The following is a 16,519-nucleotide window of genomic DNA, read 5'->3' as shown; positions in this document are numbered from 1 at the left end:
TGTCCCAAATGTAGAGAACTGCTATGGTTCTGCTTTTTAGGCGTGGGCAGCTGCAAAATGGATGCACAGGGCAGATCCAGGCTTGCATATCTAATTCAGCAGGGAAATTTGCAGTATGACTGAAGAGGGCTGTATAGGCGGTGTGCAGGAGTCACTGCCCCTGTTTTAGCCCAGTGGCTAAAGTCTAAGCTGTGGATGGGGCTTTTCCTGTACCTTTCCCCTAGGTAAAGGGTGGATTTTGACTTCCTTGACAAATCCCCACAAAGTTGCCTTGCAAAAAATCCATTTAACTCAAGCTTTGTGCTGAGAAAGTGAACTTCACTTAATGTGCACACACATCGATACCAATAGCCCTTCTACATTCTTATGCCCCAGTTAAACCAAGAATTCCTTACCTTGAAAACTTTGGTTCTGATTGACAGGGTAAGTGTTTCCAAGGACCAACCTACTGGGATCGATCACAATCTCTTTGCATACTCCTGCTGCTCTCAGGATTTCTCTCTTCCCACCTCCTTCATAAAGGCGAAGGGTAAATTCGTTTTCAATTCTCTCCAGGGTGATATGATGCCACTCACCATTATCAATGTTGTAGGAGGGAAGGTTTACGGCATAGTCTCCATCACCCAAGTTATAGGAGACAGTTAAGAATCCCTGAACAACCTTGTGGATTATTAACAGAGTATTAGGGAAGAAAATCACAATCACTCCTGTATTTGATCTGTCGGGTTACTTCAACCAAACTTTTTTTAACTAATGAGTAATCTTGACAAAAATGTTTACTTAAACTTAGACAAAGACAATGGGATGGCTCAGGGGGTTAGGAATGTGATTCTGTCACATCTACGGTGCCAGTTCAAACCAATCCAGCTCCGCAGTGACCAATGTGTTACCATTTCTGGCTGTTAATTACCCTATGTGACATGAATTTGGCACTTTCTGTGCAGGGACCAACATCACAAAAACTGCTTGTGGCATCTTTCCTGGCAGTGTCATCAAAGAATAGTGGAAATTGAATTATATAGTCTTACTGGAGGAGTGGGACGTGCAAGGCTCACACTCACACAGCCCTTGCAGGCAGCTGTCAGACCGGACACTGGACTAGGTGGACCACTGTTCTGATCCCGTTTTACACTGATGTAACTCCACTGCAGCCAATGGGATGACACGGGTGTATGGTCAGTTTAACTAGTGGAGAACCAGGCCCACTTTCCTAACATGAATGAACAGAATTGTACAGTACAGATTTTCAGGGGCTAGTTTGGTTTTACTTGCTAGGATAGTGTACAGCACAAAAGTACTCTCTTATCCATGTTTCACTGGGCTACACATGAGCTGGAACTGAATTCACTCTGTGCTGTGATTGTCCAAGACTATTCACTAACCTGCAGGGTGATGTGTTCATCCATGGCTCGGGAAGACATGCTCATGATGACACTATTGGGCTGTCGTGTCCTGACCGTCACCTCTAACAGCGTCTTGCGGGCTGGTGCATCAACAGGAAGCAGATACCGAATGTGGCTCCCTGGCCCAAAGGAATATTCTTTGGCAACTAAGAAATTCAAAAACTTTTAAAAATTACCCCAAGCAGGGAAAGAGCGATGTAAGTAAAACAAAGAATTTCTCCAAATTAGTGTAAACAGCCAGTGAAATGATCTCTAGTGCTGACATAACATGCATTTTTGGGAAAGTCCTTCAAGCCTTTGCCACTGCTCCCCCAGTAGCTGTTCCCCTGCCTTCAAAGACATCGGAGGTTCCGCCACTGAGCAGGGCTAGGCGCATCTCCATCTGGATCCTGTTAATGCTGCTGTTTAAAATGCTCAGAGGGTGTTAACAGGAAGTAACAGGAGGTCCGCCCTCACACTGCTCCTTCCCCCAGGGACTGAGCATATTTTCTGCACAGGGATCCCTGCCCAAGTGACTGAGCCCAGTGCCTCCCCGGCACTCTTCCTCTTTTCCCAGCCTGTTGACCAAGGACCAGGTAGCTCCGTAACTAGAAATGAATATTTGAATTATTTTTAAAGCATGTTTACAGCAGCTCCTTTAAAATTAACACAAGGTAGAAAAGGCCTCATTTAGCAACACAATGGAAATGCCTTTTACTTTTGCTCAATTAACTCTTATTTTTCTCCAGCAATCGACTGAATGCCTTTTTGAACTCCTGCTTCAGGATGCAGACCAAACACAATCTTTCCCGTCTGCCCTCAGTCTCTGACAAAGACAATGGGAAGAGACTGTGAGCACATTTAAATTAGTGTAACAAATCAGTGGCCAAAGTTGTCACTTTGCTGCACATATTGGCAACCCGAAGGCAGCAGGGATGGAACTCAGATCCTCCTGCACCAAAACCACAGACCTCTTGGCCCTAGAAAATAATATCGTTTCGATGTTAGCAGTACAATGCTTATGACACCCAGCTGAGCAATTATGATTCTGTCCCATTCCAATTACTCAGTGAGTGTGAAACATCGACAGACCCCAGTCATTGGAAGGTGGGATTGAACCGGGGGCCTCTGGAGCTTCCTGCATGAGCTTCTTCTGCATGAGCTAAAAGGCAACTGGCTCTTAGCTAAGGCTGTAGAGCAGACCCACCTCTCTCTAAATGGTCTCGGTGCCACTAAATGGGACAGAACACCACACCCAGAAGGCGTGTGGGTTACAAGTGCACAGATACCATCAGTATAAAAGACAATCTGGTGATGAGGAAGACATATTTCAAAAAGCAATTAAAATGAAGGATGGGATTAACAAAAAATGCCCAACCAAAAAATCAGAACATGACCCTGGGCAATATGTTCAAAGCCTTATCAGAAGTGTCATTAATTGTGAACATCTTAAGCGAACTGTTCCGTAAATTGCACCATCACCGCCATCAATAACATCATAGAGAAAAAAAAGACTTCACCTTTATCACATCTGTAGCCATAGTAACCAGGCAAACAGTGACAGCTGAATGAGGTCCACTCTCCAAGACATCTTCCATGAATACCACAGGAAGAGAAGCCCGTGGTCTCACAGCTCCCATCTGTCAATGCACAGCCAGGGGAGCTATTCAGGGACTCTGCAGGAGATTCAAGGTCATAAACCTTAAAGAGAAAATCACAGAACATTGTGATTTTGTTTTAACAAGCAGTTAAACTTTATCCAGGAGATCAATACCTACAGTATACCACACTGTCTGTATAACTATCTAATTTCTCTCTTTTGTAGAGCTGAAGCCATGTTTTGTTTTAAAAGCACTAGTTTTCAACATGTTTAAATAAATGTTTGACTTTTAAATATTAAACATCAAGAGTCATATTTTGCATATGGATATGCTCAAGCAACACACACTGACGGTATTTAAAACAAAGCTGGCATGGGTCTATATATATTTCATTAACATTCAGAAGTTCCTTGAGGGGGAGTTAGGGAATGTTACCTGGCAGGACAGATGGATAAACAATAGAAGGTGGGACAGAAGGAGATAAACAACAGCACAGTTTCTGTCTCACAGAAACATCTGCTTCCAGGTAAGAGATAGTTTATTATGTTAATTATACTAGCCATGCAAAAAACAAACAAAAAAAAGCCAATACCATTGTGCCGGATATAAGCGGAGTTGAATCTGACATTTATTAAAAAAAACACAAGTGGTGGTTTACTTTAATGGGAGCTGCACATGTGTATCTGAAGCCGTGATGTGTGCCTCTAAAGTTTCTTCTAACTGTTCAACCAACATTATAACAGACTGGAAGGTGGCTTTTGCTGTTTCCCAGTGGACTCCCACATTGCCAGAGAAACACAAATGACAACACATTTCATCAAGCTGGCTGCCCTCAGTGTGAATCAGAAATGCCAACTGTCATTAAACCCATAAATGGTATGTTCTATTGCTTTATATATGGTAACAAATTTATCTATCTTCTACATCTTCATAGCATTGCTAAGCAAAATGATCACCTTTATGGCAATTTTTGGAGGTTACAGCCTACTTAAGCGTCCTAATGACAACTACTTTCCCATGATTTAGCATTATTCGAAATGACTCATCAGCCTAGGACTTTACCATTAAGTTCTCTATTTGCTATTCAATGTAAACGACATATCTTATACATGGACATTTCTGCTGCTGAACATACGTTTGCTCAAAAAAGGGTAAAAAATAAGCATGTAGGCAACTCATTGAAAATAAGAGATGCATTATAGGGCCAATCCTGCAGGGAGCTGCTAATCCCTTATGGGACCAGTCCATTACTAATGAGAACCAGAAGAGTGCCTACATCTTCAGAATACAAATCCAATTTCTCAGACAAAATTCCTAAAACTCTAGACCCAAAAGTGATACATCTTTACAAATGCAAAAATCATGGCATATCCTGTCTTACCTGAGTATCCAAGATGAAATTGTGCAGGCAGCCAGTAAAATGCTTGTGTTGTAACTGAGGGTATGAATACGGAATTGATTCTTTTACACCACCCAGCTGAAGAACTTGGATCACATCCAAATACCTTTGAACAGTGAAATCAATATGAATTGGCCTGTTTTACCTTAAAATACATACACTGCAGTATAGAGAAGATAAATAGCACCACTCCTGCATTTCCAAGGAATAAACTGAGGAATGGCAACTTTCTACAAAGATAAGAAAAACTAAGAACCAAATTCTCTGCTAGTGTAAATCCACTGAAAACAATGGAGTCACCCAGCAGAGAATTTGGCCCTAAGGATTACATATGGAATTTTCAAGTTTAGCACTGAAGTGGTGGGAGTTTTAAGATGCTGAGCACTTCTGAAAAATCCCACTCTAAATATACATGTGAATAAGCAAGGAATGTGGGTGTTGCAATCTAGGAATCAGACTTCAGGATTACAAATTATTCTGAGTTATATAGATTGGCACCATTAAGGTAACCCTACTGAAGTCATAAAATCACAGAAGTGTAGGGCTGGAATTACTCCAGATTTACACTTGTGTAATTGACAGCTAAATTTGCCCTTACACATTTATGTTTGTTACTAGTTTTAATTGAGAGTTTACAAGATTTACAGTATTGAGCAAATAAAATCTGATCTAGTTGGGGTCCAACCCTGCTCTGTTTAAAGTCAGTGGAACAAATTCATTAGTAAGGTTTGCAGTAGTAGGTCCAATAATTGCTTAATAATTAAGGAGTGTCTGTTGAGTGAGGGAGAATAATCCTGTGGTAAAGACATAGTACTATGGATCAGGAGATATAGATTCTGTTCCTAAATCTACTACAGACTTGATCTATGACCTTGAGCATATCACAACCTCTGAGGTAGGTTAGTTCATTAATGTTGGTATAGCACTTTGAGAGCCTTGGATAGAAGACACTGTAGAAATGCACAGATGTCTTCTGAAGCATTAACCACCCTGATTTCATCTTGATAAATTAGATGTTCAAAGATATTAAATTATTTTTCAGTTAATCTCCAGAAGTGCACTGTTACCTTCCTCTTTGTGGAATAGTCCCCGTGACCTCACAGTTTGTGCGGTCTTCAGTTGACAACCATTTACCTAGTCCCTCTATCTCTGAAACAATAGCTGCACTGCAACGATCCAAAGTGAATCGAACATCCTGCACCAAAACATAGAAGGCTATTGTCATACCATAAAATGAAGAATTACACTGTGCTTCATTGAACTGCTTCAAACATTGTACTCAAGTTTTAGCCATTTCCCTCTTCCTTGCACTATGCAAATGGCAGGTCTGGGCAACTGGGCGCTGGAATTCGGAGTGTTACAGAACCTATATACACCCTACAAGTAGGTTGCTGGGCCATGCCAGGGGCCCACGCTAACCTTGTCATTTGTGATTGCAGGAGACATCGTGAGGAGGGTCAATGTCTGGATCTGCAGGCTCTCTATTGCTCATTGGGCCAGTGAGATGGCGACTGGGTCAGTAGGTGGATTACAACTGAGATTCAAGGCTGAAGCTGTATGCCTGTGATGATATGGCCGATCAGCTCACGCTCCTTCTCACTTGACGATGGCCAGACTGCAGCCACCAAATGTCCTGATTTTTCACTTTGGTGTAAATGATCTTGGGGCTTTCATCAAATTGAATTTAAGAATTAGCATCCAGAGGGATGTGGAATTGATTAGAGTGTGGAGGCCACACAGAAGACTGGTTTGGTCAAGGATGCTTGCAAGGCGAGTTTGGCAGGAAGCTGTCAAGTCAGCCCACATCAAACAGGGCCTGAAAAATGTTAACTGGGAACTGGCTAGTTTAATTTCCGGAGTGGGTGGCTCAGAGATCACACACAGAGACATCCAATATACAGGCATATATACATACAGAGACATCCAAGCTTTTTAGGGGTGACAGAGTTCCTCTCTTGATGTGGGGGCAAACATTTGGCTCCATGACCTTAAGAACTGGATCCAGGCAGGAAATCGCCAGGGTTCCCAGCCCTCCAGGATTGTCCTGAAGTCTCCAGGAATTAAAGATTAATCTTTAATTAAAATTTATGTCATGTGATGAAATCTCCAGGAATTCATCTAACCAAAGCTGGCAACCCTAGAAATCGCTACCAAGCAGTGTGGGTCAGAATGTGACCTTAAATGTTATACTAATTGGTGGTGTCCTCAGTGGCCAGCATAGATAAGGCTAAAAAGGACCAGGCTTCAGGAAGTAAATGGGACCCAGCATTGCACTGGTGGTCCTTTTGTCTATGGAAAAAAGGGGACATCTGAAGTCTTCACTGACTGAGGTCCTGGTAATCTCTATCCCCCACATGTAGGGGGAGATGAAGAGGATTTGGAAGTGAATTGAGTCCTAGGGGAAAGTGGGTCTACCACAAATTACTGGTTGTATGGTGGGAGTCCTGAACTCAGATAATGGCATGAGAGAGCAGGTATGCCCCTCCCCAGTGTTAAATACATAAAGTTGTACCCTGTTGTTTAAAATCCATCCTCTATGTCTTGTGTTCATTTGTCTGTGTGTTCAGATCATGAAAGGGTTTTGCCATTTTCTATATTGCAACCAAAGGCAATATTTAAAAACAGGAAGAAATGGGCATGCAACTGTGCATTTAACTTGTGCATTTGATTACAATAGTCACACTCACAAAATGGATAATTGCATTTGCGCACACAATTAACTGAGTTGAGAATACAAAGATGTTAATTATTTGTGAAAATTAAGGTCAAAATTGCATGTACAAATTGCATGCATTAGTGTGCCTACTTTTTTCAAAAATCTGACCCTAAACTGTGCAAATGTAGAAGATCAGTAAATGTCGTACCAGATAATTTCCTTTCTGCTAGCAGAATCTCCCACAACTCTGATACATATGGGCTATTCCCTCCTGTCTGCAGTTTCCAGAGGCAGTTCAAAGCTGTTGCACAGCCCATGATAGCCACTCTCCCTTCTCCAGCTTGCTGCCAGATGATTCATTCTGAAGCTGTGATTAGTAACAATGTGTTCAATGTGAAAAAGTAAACTATGTACAGTAGGCTATAGCCTACGAGCATAGCTCTCAAAATGAAATATTGCCCCTCGGCTAGGAAGCCAATCAGGGAACTTAGAAGTGTGTGAGACACTGCTAGCAGAAAGGTAATTATCAAGTAAGAAATTTAACATTCTGCAGCTCAGTGTCTCTCATAATTCTGATACGTATGGGATAACTGCAACATCAGAATCCTTGAGATTTTTGCTGTTTTTGACACAATGCGCTAAACCTTGTCCACATGGAGTGGCCAGTAGGCCTTTAGTGCTGAACAGTGGCAAGTCATGACAGTTGCATGCAACAACTCACTTGCATGCCTTACGCAGTCCAAAATGGCATCCTCCATGCAGCATGACCTCACTCGTGTGGTGCATGTCAGGTCATACTGTGCGGAGCATCCTCCACGTGGGCCAGATGGAATCATCCCGCAGTCCAGATCCAGCCCAATGGCTGCCAGTTGGACAATGCAGAGCCGGTTGGGCATGCAGGGCATGGAATACATGGCTTGCATCTACAGGCAGCTAGTTGAAGCTCACCTGTAGGAGAACAGAGTTCCAATCACTTTGGAAAACAGTCCTAATGAAGCTAATGCTTCTCTCTCAATAGCCAGATGGTCAGTTGTAGACAGACTGGGCCTGGATGGAGGATGGGTCTTGGTAAAGGATGTCTAGTCTCACTGGTAGCTGCAATGGTGGTTCTAATTTCAGTTCTATCAGATTGGAGAACCATAGTTTCTTTTGCCAGTGCAGAGCTAACACTTTCACTTTTGTTTCTCCTTGCCTTATTTTCGGGATCACTTTTTCTAGAAGTGGAAAGGGTGGAAATGTGTATAGCAGGCCTAGTGACCATCTGTGCAAAAACAGCATTCATCCCCAGGGATTTGGGGTCTGCTTCCCTGGTAAAGTACTGAGAAATCAGAATGAAGACTCCCTGATTCAGACATCATTCTGAGTTGCTGACTGTGCATCTGCAGAACCAGCCTTTTGGTTCAGCTTTCCTTTTATGTGTATTGCTCTTACGGAAAAGAGGGTCCTGTCTGCATTGCTTTTGCGTGTAGGGTTAAACTCCTCATTCCCCTTGGTTGCTGAAATACACCATAGTGGCCATGTTGCCCAATTGGACCAGAACAAGTTTGCTGTCTAGGTAGTTCTGGAACTTCCATTGGGCTCGTCGTGACAGCTCTGAGCTCCAATAGGTTGATGTTATGGTTCCTTTCCCAGGGGTTCCAGGCACCTTGCATTGTCCAATGCCCCAGATCCTATCAGGCTGGCATCGGTTGTGAGTGCCTGTGGGTCTGGCATGCATCTAGGAAGACACTTGGGGATGTTCTGTGGGATTGTCCACCATTGTAAAGAGAGATGAGCACCAAGTTCAGAACCAGTACCTGATCTTGCATATGTTCTGGTGAATTATTCCATACTTTCAGGGGAGAGGCCTGGAGGCACCTGATATAGAACTTTGCCCACAGGATGATTCCTATTCAATGAAACCAGGAGGCCAATTAACTAGACATTGAGCTACAGTCAGCCTTGCCCACTTTACCAACATGGTTATCAGGTTCTGGATCTTGTGGAATCTAACCAATGATGGGTAGACTTTTGCTATAGTGTCTATATCCACTCCCAGGTGAACCTATCTATGTGGCGAGAGTGAAGAAGCTCTTCTTGGTGTTTATCACAAATCTGTGTGCTTGAAGCAGATCCAGCATCTGGATTGTGGCACTGTGCATCACTGCTTGGGTCAGAGATCTGATCAAAATGTCACCTAGGAAGGGATACAGGTAAATACTCTCAGACCTTACTCTGGCTATTATGACCACCAGCATCTTGAAGACGACCCTGGGGGCTGATGAAAGCATTTTGATACTGCTAGTGGACCACGCTGTATGCAATCTCAGCAGTTTGTGGTAGCATGGCTGTATGGGAATGTGGAGATATGCATCTGCTAGGTTCTTAGAAGCGAGAAAATCCCTTTGGGGCAGGGATACTACTGTTAAAGCTAGGGTCTCTATCTGAAATCTCATTTTCTTCATCTAGTGGTGAGCTGCATGAAATCCAGGACAGCTGTGACCCCCCTGTATACCGCTGGACAATGAAGAAAATGGAGCATAGTCTTAAGAATCTGTCTTCTGAGGGAACTCTTTCTAGTGCTGCTATGTCCAGGAGACATGAGATTTCATTTAACACCAGCTTGTGTCTGATGGGGTTACCTGTGGTGGAGAATTGGATGAAGGAGGGTTGGGGTAGGATCCTTAGTTCAAGGGAGTGTTGGCAACTCAACATCTCTCTTACCCATTTGTCTGTGGTTGATTGAGACTGTTCTTCTAAGAAGTGGGAAATTCTGCTTCCTAGATTCAGGTCTCAGTGGAGGCACCTTTGTTGTCATAGGGCTCTCAGAGGTGGTGAATCCTCCTATGGATTTTCCACCCAATCCCTGTTTCCAGGATTTTCCCCCGATATAGCTGATGTCTTTCCTCTGGTACCTTCATGAGGAAGATGGACAAAAGGAGCATTTTTGTCTGTTTCTGAGTTTGTAGATCCTCCGAACATTTCAGAGGGGAAAAACCTTTGCTGCATTTTTCCATGTCCCGCTCCGAGCCTGAATCTGAAATCTTCCCTTTCTCAGTAGAAAAGGAGTTCGTGTTAGAGTCAGAGGATGAATATCTCTTAGGTTTTTTAAATACCTTTTTCTTTTTGCTCTTTTTGGATTTTGTAGCCTTTTGGGCCTATTTGCAGGTGTTGCCATCCAGCTGTGGCCAGGGCATTAGAAGCTTGCTTTATGCAGTGCCTTGAGCTCTCTGGATATGTCTCCCTCAGTGTCCTTCCTCTTGGGGCCCCACTCCTCCTGCCCAGAGGATGTGGTTCAATAGTCAGAGTTCCCTGATTCAAGAAACTCTAGAAGAAAGAAACCTGAGTATGAGCCCCACTTCTCTCTCCAGGGAACTTGCGACCCATTTTAGGACTTGGGGACAGGACCTTGAGCCCCTTAAGGGCTTTTTTTCCCCTCTCCATTCCTGTTCTGTTCCAGGCCTTATCCCTTGGGCTTGTTGGATAAAATCCTTTTTTTTTTTTTTTGAGTCTTTCCTTGCTCTGCTCCTCATCTCCAGACTGGGCATTTCTGTACTGGAGTCTTGGCTTCTTGAGACATGCCTGTCCAACTCAGAACCCTGTGCCCTAGCAGTGCAAGTGTCAGCTGGCTGAGAACAAGCAGGGCACAATTTGCCCTCCAAAAGGCCTGTAAAAGCTGATTCACAAATAGGATACCACTTTGATTTAGCTCAGTGTTTGCACAATAGCTATGCTATGCCTTGGGGAGTGGGGGGAGGCAAAGGAAACAGTCAGGGAGGTACCAGGTACCTGAAACCAACCCACTGGTCAATACCCAATCCAGGAGAGAGAGAAAGGCTGCTTGCTACTCTCCCCCAAAAAGCCCCCAAACAGATAAAATACAAGTGAACTGTTACTTGACGCTGTTGCAGAGGCAGAAGATCTGGCAGAACCATAAAGCTGGAGAAGGAAGCATGAGCATGGCTAGCACGGGCTATGCCACAGTTTTGAACTGCTTCTGGAAATTGCAGACAGGAGGGAAATAGCCCATACCACGGATTTTCAAACTTCATTGCACCATGAGCCCTTCTGACAACAGAGTTACTACATGACCCCGGGATGGGGGTGAGGAGAGGGGGCACAGAGCCAAGCCTGCCACCCCGAGTAGGGGGAGAGGGGGCTGCAGCTCGAGTCCCGCTGCCCCCAATGGGGGGATAGGGGATCGCAGCCTGAGCCCCACCACCCCAGGTCGGGGTGGAGCTCGGGCTTTAGCTTCTGCCCCTGGTCCCAGCAAGTCTAATGCTGGCCCTGGTGGCCCCATTAAAATGGGGTCTTGACCCACTTTGGGGTCCCGACCCACAGTTTGAGAACCGCTGGCCCATATTTAACAGAATTGTGGGAGATGCAGAGCTGCAGAAGGATAGATTATGAAATTCATAGTGCTATCCTCCTGGTATTCACATTGTGCATCAGGTCTACAGATACATATGGAATGAAACACACAATTTTCCAGTCTCTCTTTTTATACCTTCCTAATCCTGTATGTTTGCAAGAACTAACTGGAAGTAACAAAACTATAAAGTGGAAAACAAGTATCTGACCTGACCATTAGTTCTGACTTCAAGCCGATGCCATCTTTTGTCAGTCAAGTTCAAGTGACTTGGGAAATGCAGCGTCTCAGTGCCTGCACCATGGTTAATTTTCAACACAGGAATGCCACTAGAAAGTTCTAAAAGGCCAACAAGAAAAATTTTAAAAAGTTACATTTTTAAAAATCTAGCTGCAAATATATTTTCCCACTTTTGCTACTTTGATATATGTATTGACTTGATTAGTTTAACGATTATTGTCAACCACAAGTTAATGGGCTCAGTGAAGGAATTATGTGGTTAAATTCTGTAGCCACTATTATGCAGGAGAAGCTTTGCCTGTTGGCCTTGTTATTTATAATTGTATTAATGAGTATGCTAATTTTTTGTTAATTAATTGTATGTGAATCTGCTGCCTGAACTATGCAGAGAAAATACGCTGCACTACACCCTTTTTCATGATCAGGCTCTAAACCAAATATTGAAATGTATTCCTTACTAAGGGACTAATACCATATTATGTTCTAAAGTAAAAATTAATACTAATTACATGCATGCATATAGGGTTTGCTATATCCCAACCCCTGTCCAAATTCATAAGTTAGTACAAATTCAACCTCACAGAAGCAAAGTTAAAATCAGGTCATAGATTAATATCCCAATATTTAGGACAATCTAAAATATACACAATTCTGCACACATCTTCTTTCACTAACTCACTGAAAATAACTGAGCAACAATTAAAAAAAATATCAGATGTATAGACAACTTTAAACCACTGCATATAAGGCTTTGATGGTGCTGTGGGACTGGATTCATCCATCAAGTCATAGTCTGTTAAAGAAAACGTGTTTCAAAAATGCCTGGAGACTGAAAGAATTTTAAGAAGATTTCTGTCTTCACAAACCACATAAAATGACATGTGACTCAGACAGCATTAATCATGTAATACCTGTCTCAAAAGTACCTGAACTCCTTTAAAGCACTAGATGTTTCCTTGTGGGATTTTTTTTTTCTTTGTCAATCTGTCTGTTCTGTTTCACTTTGATTTCTTTAGCTCTAGGATGGGCTCAGAACCATTAGTGTAAACTAAAACAAATACCCACAGTGTCAAAGAAAAATGTACTGCTAAAGTGTATTTCAAGAGACTTTTTTCCTAATTTTTCTAGAGTCTTGCACTCAAGAGACAAACTTTATATGAATCCATCAGACGGAAGTAAGAATTCACACTATAATTGCTATATTATCCATGCAACATCAATTCCTAGAGAATCCTTCCTTCAAGCCCCTACAAACCATTTAGTTATGTGCAACATACAAAGGACAAATACCTATTGCCATGAAGTTCTCTGTACTCCCAGGCTCTGGATCTGATAAAGGACCACTGTATAGTAAAAGCCCATCTGGAACCTCAGTAATAAACTCTAGGGATATTAAGCTCTCAAAACAAGGCCTGATGGGTCGAAACCATGCATATCCATTTCCATGGAAACTGTGCTTAGTCTGCTGGCAGTCAGGTCCATGAAATGAAGTAGAACAATGACATCTGAAAGAGCAAATCAGAGGAAGGCTAAAGCAAAATAAACAAATGAATAGATAAAATAAAAATACTATAGTCAAAACATTTACTTTTAGTTAATCTACCAAACTGGACTGGAAATGAATCAGTGATCTAAAAGTTAAAAGGTCTGTGTCCAGTAACCAATATCTTCAGTCATCTTGACCCTTTTTGAAAAGCTTTTCAACGTAAACATTTCCTACTGTTTTCATAGTGACCATATCCACGGAAGAAATCCCATGAGATTCCTATGAAAATTCTAAAAGATTAATTGGGAATTAAATCTTGAAACCATGAAAGGAGCACTAAAAAGTGATGGAGCTGTGGAATCTGAAATCGTCATAATAAACATTCACAAAATTATAGCAAATTGTGAAGAACAGCATAGAGAGAGGAGTTAACACCACTAACGTGTTTGTGTTTTTTCATTGGTTTCCATTTAGGGCCTTATTTCAACAGTCTTTATTCAGACTATACTTTCAATGACTTCAAGACTGCAGGACCAAGATCAGGCCCTTAATAAAGAACTGTTTTTATTACAAAGTTTACAGTCTTCTGCACATGTATCACTTTTCTGGATTCCCCTCAATTTGAAATGTACAGTTTAATACAGATCTCAAGGTGCATCCATCACTTTTCTAAAAAGAGAAATAAAAGAGACAGTAAGAAAAGTTGAAGTACAAGTTTCCTCACCTGTAACCATTAAGAGTGTCAATACATATCCCACCATTGAGACATGGGCTTCGGGGGTAGGAGGCACAAGATTGATGAACTCGATCTCTAGCTGAACAGGTGCAGGCTGCGCTAATCGGGATTGTTACAGAGACAAATGACACGTTCCCGGCATCCATCACTGTTGGAATGTCACTCACTGTGAAGTAGTTTGTACAACCGCTGCCACCACGACAATCTATTCTCCCACATTCGTCTACATCAATCTGTGAAATGTTCACTTTTAAAGCTGTTTGGATCTAAGAGGAAACACAGTTTAACAAATCACCAGTCTGTCCCTAATGGAATGTTTTCATTTGTTCCTTCAGTTCTGAAAATCCATGCAATCATAAACTTTATGGAATACTTTAATTACACGAAAATTGGTCATTAATAGCCTAGACTTTGTGAGCAAAGTGATTTAAAGGAAATTATATGTATTCAGTGTGTGTGAAAGTTTACTGTAGCAATATTTCCTGGAACTCAATAATTGCTATCACTGACAGCCAACTTATTAGAGCTGTTCTGGACTGTTAATAATATTTCTAAGGCACCAGAGAGTGCTAGACTGGCAGAGGCCAGAGTGCAGGGGCTGGGATTGTGCTGAAAATCTTAGGGCAGTGTAAGACACCTTTCTCTCCACCCTTGCACACTCATAAGGGGCCAGGCATAATCTGGTCACAATGAGCAAGAAAATTCCAAGTTAAGTTTTCTACTCACCCTGTTATGCCCACATACTGTAAATCATAACTTCACTCCCCCAATACAGAAGCACAGCCTGACCCAGGCACATTTGAACTGCATCAGGATTGCTGGGTACCCAGCAGAGCAGCAGACATGGCTTGCTACATTGGCATGTTTTTGGGCATGTGTATCCTAATTGCGTTCAGACTCACTGACACACCTCCACCACATCTTCATTTACCTCCCCCCGTATCTGCAAGAAGATGCCATGATCTTCACAGTGTGCAGGGTATTGTGGGATCTCTCTGCACAGGATTTCATTTGTCATTGATGTGTTTATTATTTGGATTACATGACTTCATGGAGTTATTCCTGATTTGCATCATTATGAGGGTAGAACAAAGCTCTGAAGCTTTTCATGCAGCTCTGGAAAGGTCAAAACCTCTATTTGAGTATCAAATGGCATCCTAGTACAGTATCCTACAGAGGCATCACAGACGCCAAAACTGAGATTGGGGCCCTATTGTATCGACACTACACAACACAGGATGTGACCTAAAGACTTACTCTCTAAATTGACAAGACAGGCAAAGGGTTGGTGGCAAACAGGTACAGAGAAGTAAGGAGACTTGCCTGAGGTCTCACAGCTGGTAATGGCAGAGCTGGGAATAAACCAGCTCTACTGCCTCTCATCCAGCTCGCTATGCACTGGATCACGTGTCTCCCAATCAATCAATCATCATTATTATTATTTATTTGCATTATTGTAACACCAAAGAGCCCCAGTGATGGCCCAGGACCCCATTGTGCTAGGCACTGTACAGACACAGAACAAAAAAACCCATCCCTATCCCAAAGAGCTTACAATGTAAGATAAAAGACAACAGATGGATATAGCTAGATGGGTGAGCACAAAGAAACACACAATATGGTTGGCAAAGCAGAGTTTCAAGGATGGTTTTGAAGGATGATAAAAAGTTAGTTTTGTGGATGTTTACAGGGAGTTTGTCCCAGGCATGAGGGGCAGCATGGCACAAAGGTGTCTGAAAATTTAACTTATTGGGCTGACCAGAGGCAGTGTTTGGTTACTGAATGAGAAGTTTTGACCTTTCCACGGGTGCATGAAAAGCTTCAGGGTTTGGACCATAGTGTCAGAACCTTGACCCTAAGGGCTTTGTTCTACCCTCACAATCAGGGCCGCTGAGAGCGAGTTTGGGCCCCGGTGAAAATTTTTTTTCACGCCCCCCAGTAAGGGTGGACCAGCTAAAGAGGGCCGACAGGGGGAGGAGGGGAGAGAGAGAGGAGGAAAGCCGGGGAAGCCAGGCCCCCTTCCGGACCACTGGGCCCCGGTAAGGCGACGAGAGGGGGGGAAAATCGGGCCCCGGGCCCCCTTCCGGACCGCCTGGCCCCGGTAATTTGTACCGGCGTCCCCCCCTCTCGTCAGCCCTGCTCACAATGGTGCAAATCAGGAGTAACTCCATGAAGTTAACAGAATTCACCAATGTAAAACTAGTGTGAGGTCAGACTTAGGGCCTGGTAATTTTATATGTTTAATAAGATGTTACTTTTAGTGGTACAATGTATGAATTTTTTTTTAAATAACTCTAATGGCCAAAAACAAAACTTAAAACCTTCCATTCTTTTCTTCTCTTTCCATTTTACTAGTGCTTCATTTCAATGCACCATTCTTTTAAGAACTTCGACCCTTATGACTAATCTTCAATACATCCTCATAAATATCATGATATATTTTGAAAAAGAAGTAGAAATATATCACCCGACATGATGTATCCTGTCAATTCAGTTATGGGGTATGCTGTCTACATATATTGCTGTTAGTGGGGATTCTGTATTAAAAAGATTTAGACAGTTTTGCAATACTGTTACAGAAAAACATGGCGCATATAGACAATTATGATTCCTTTAAACTACTGGGATGGATGTCTTTTGTTGTACACTAAGAACAGTTATCATAAAGCCA

At 42.5% G+C, this 16,519-nt stretch overlaps 1 protein-coding gene across 1 annotated transcript in view; it reads right to left on the bottom strand.

Annotated features, from left to right (window-relative positions):
- Nucleotides 1-16,519, bottom strand: part of LOC117886513 (neural-cadherin-like) — a 146,435-nt gene that overhangs the window by 12,427 nt on the left and 117,489 nt on the right. Inside the window, exons 26-33 of the mRNA XM_034788385.1 lie at nt 13,837-14,114; nt 12,917-13,131; nt 11,598-11,725; nt 5,450-5,577; nt 4,365-4,488; nt 2,903-3,083; nt 1,383-1,549; nt 396-660 (exon numbers count right to left, since the gene is read on the bottom strand). Coding sequence (XP_034644276.1) covers nt 396-660; nt 1,383-1,549; nt 2,903-3,083; nt 4,365-4,488; nt 5,450-5,577; nt 11,598-11,725; nt 12,917-13,131; nt 13,837-14,114 — 1,486 coding nt within the window. The remainder of the gene's footprint in view (nt 1-395; nt 661-1,382; nt 1,550-2,902; nt 3,084-4,364; nt 4,489-5,449; nt 5,578-11,597; nt 11,726-12,916; nt 13,132-13,836; nt 14,115-16,519) is intronic.

The sequence above is a fragment of the Trachemys scripta genome, chromosome 13, assembly GCF_013100865.1.
Source record: "Trachemys scripta elegans isolate TJP31775 chromosome 13, CAS_Tse_1.0, whole genome shotgun sequence".
NCBI classification, from domain to species: Eukaryota; Metazoa; Chordata; order Testudines; family Emydidae; genus Trachemys; species Trachemys scripta.
This window is presented reverse-complemented; position numbering and strand designations above follow the sequence as displayed.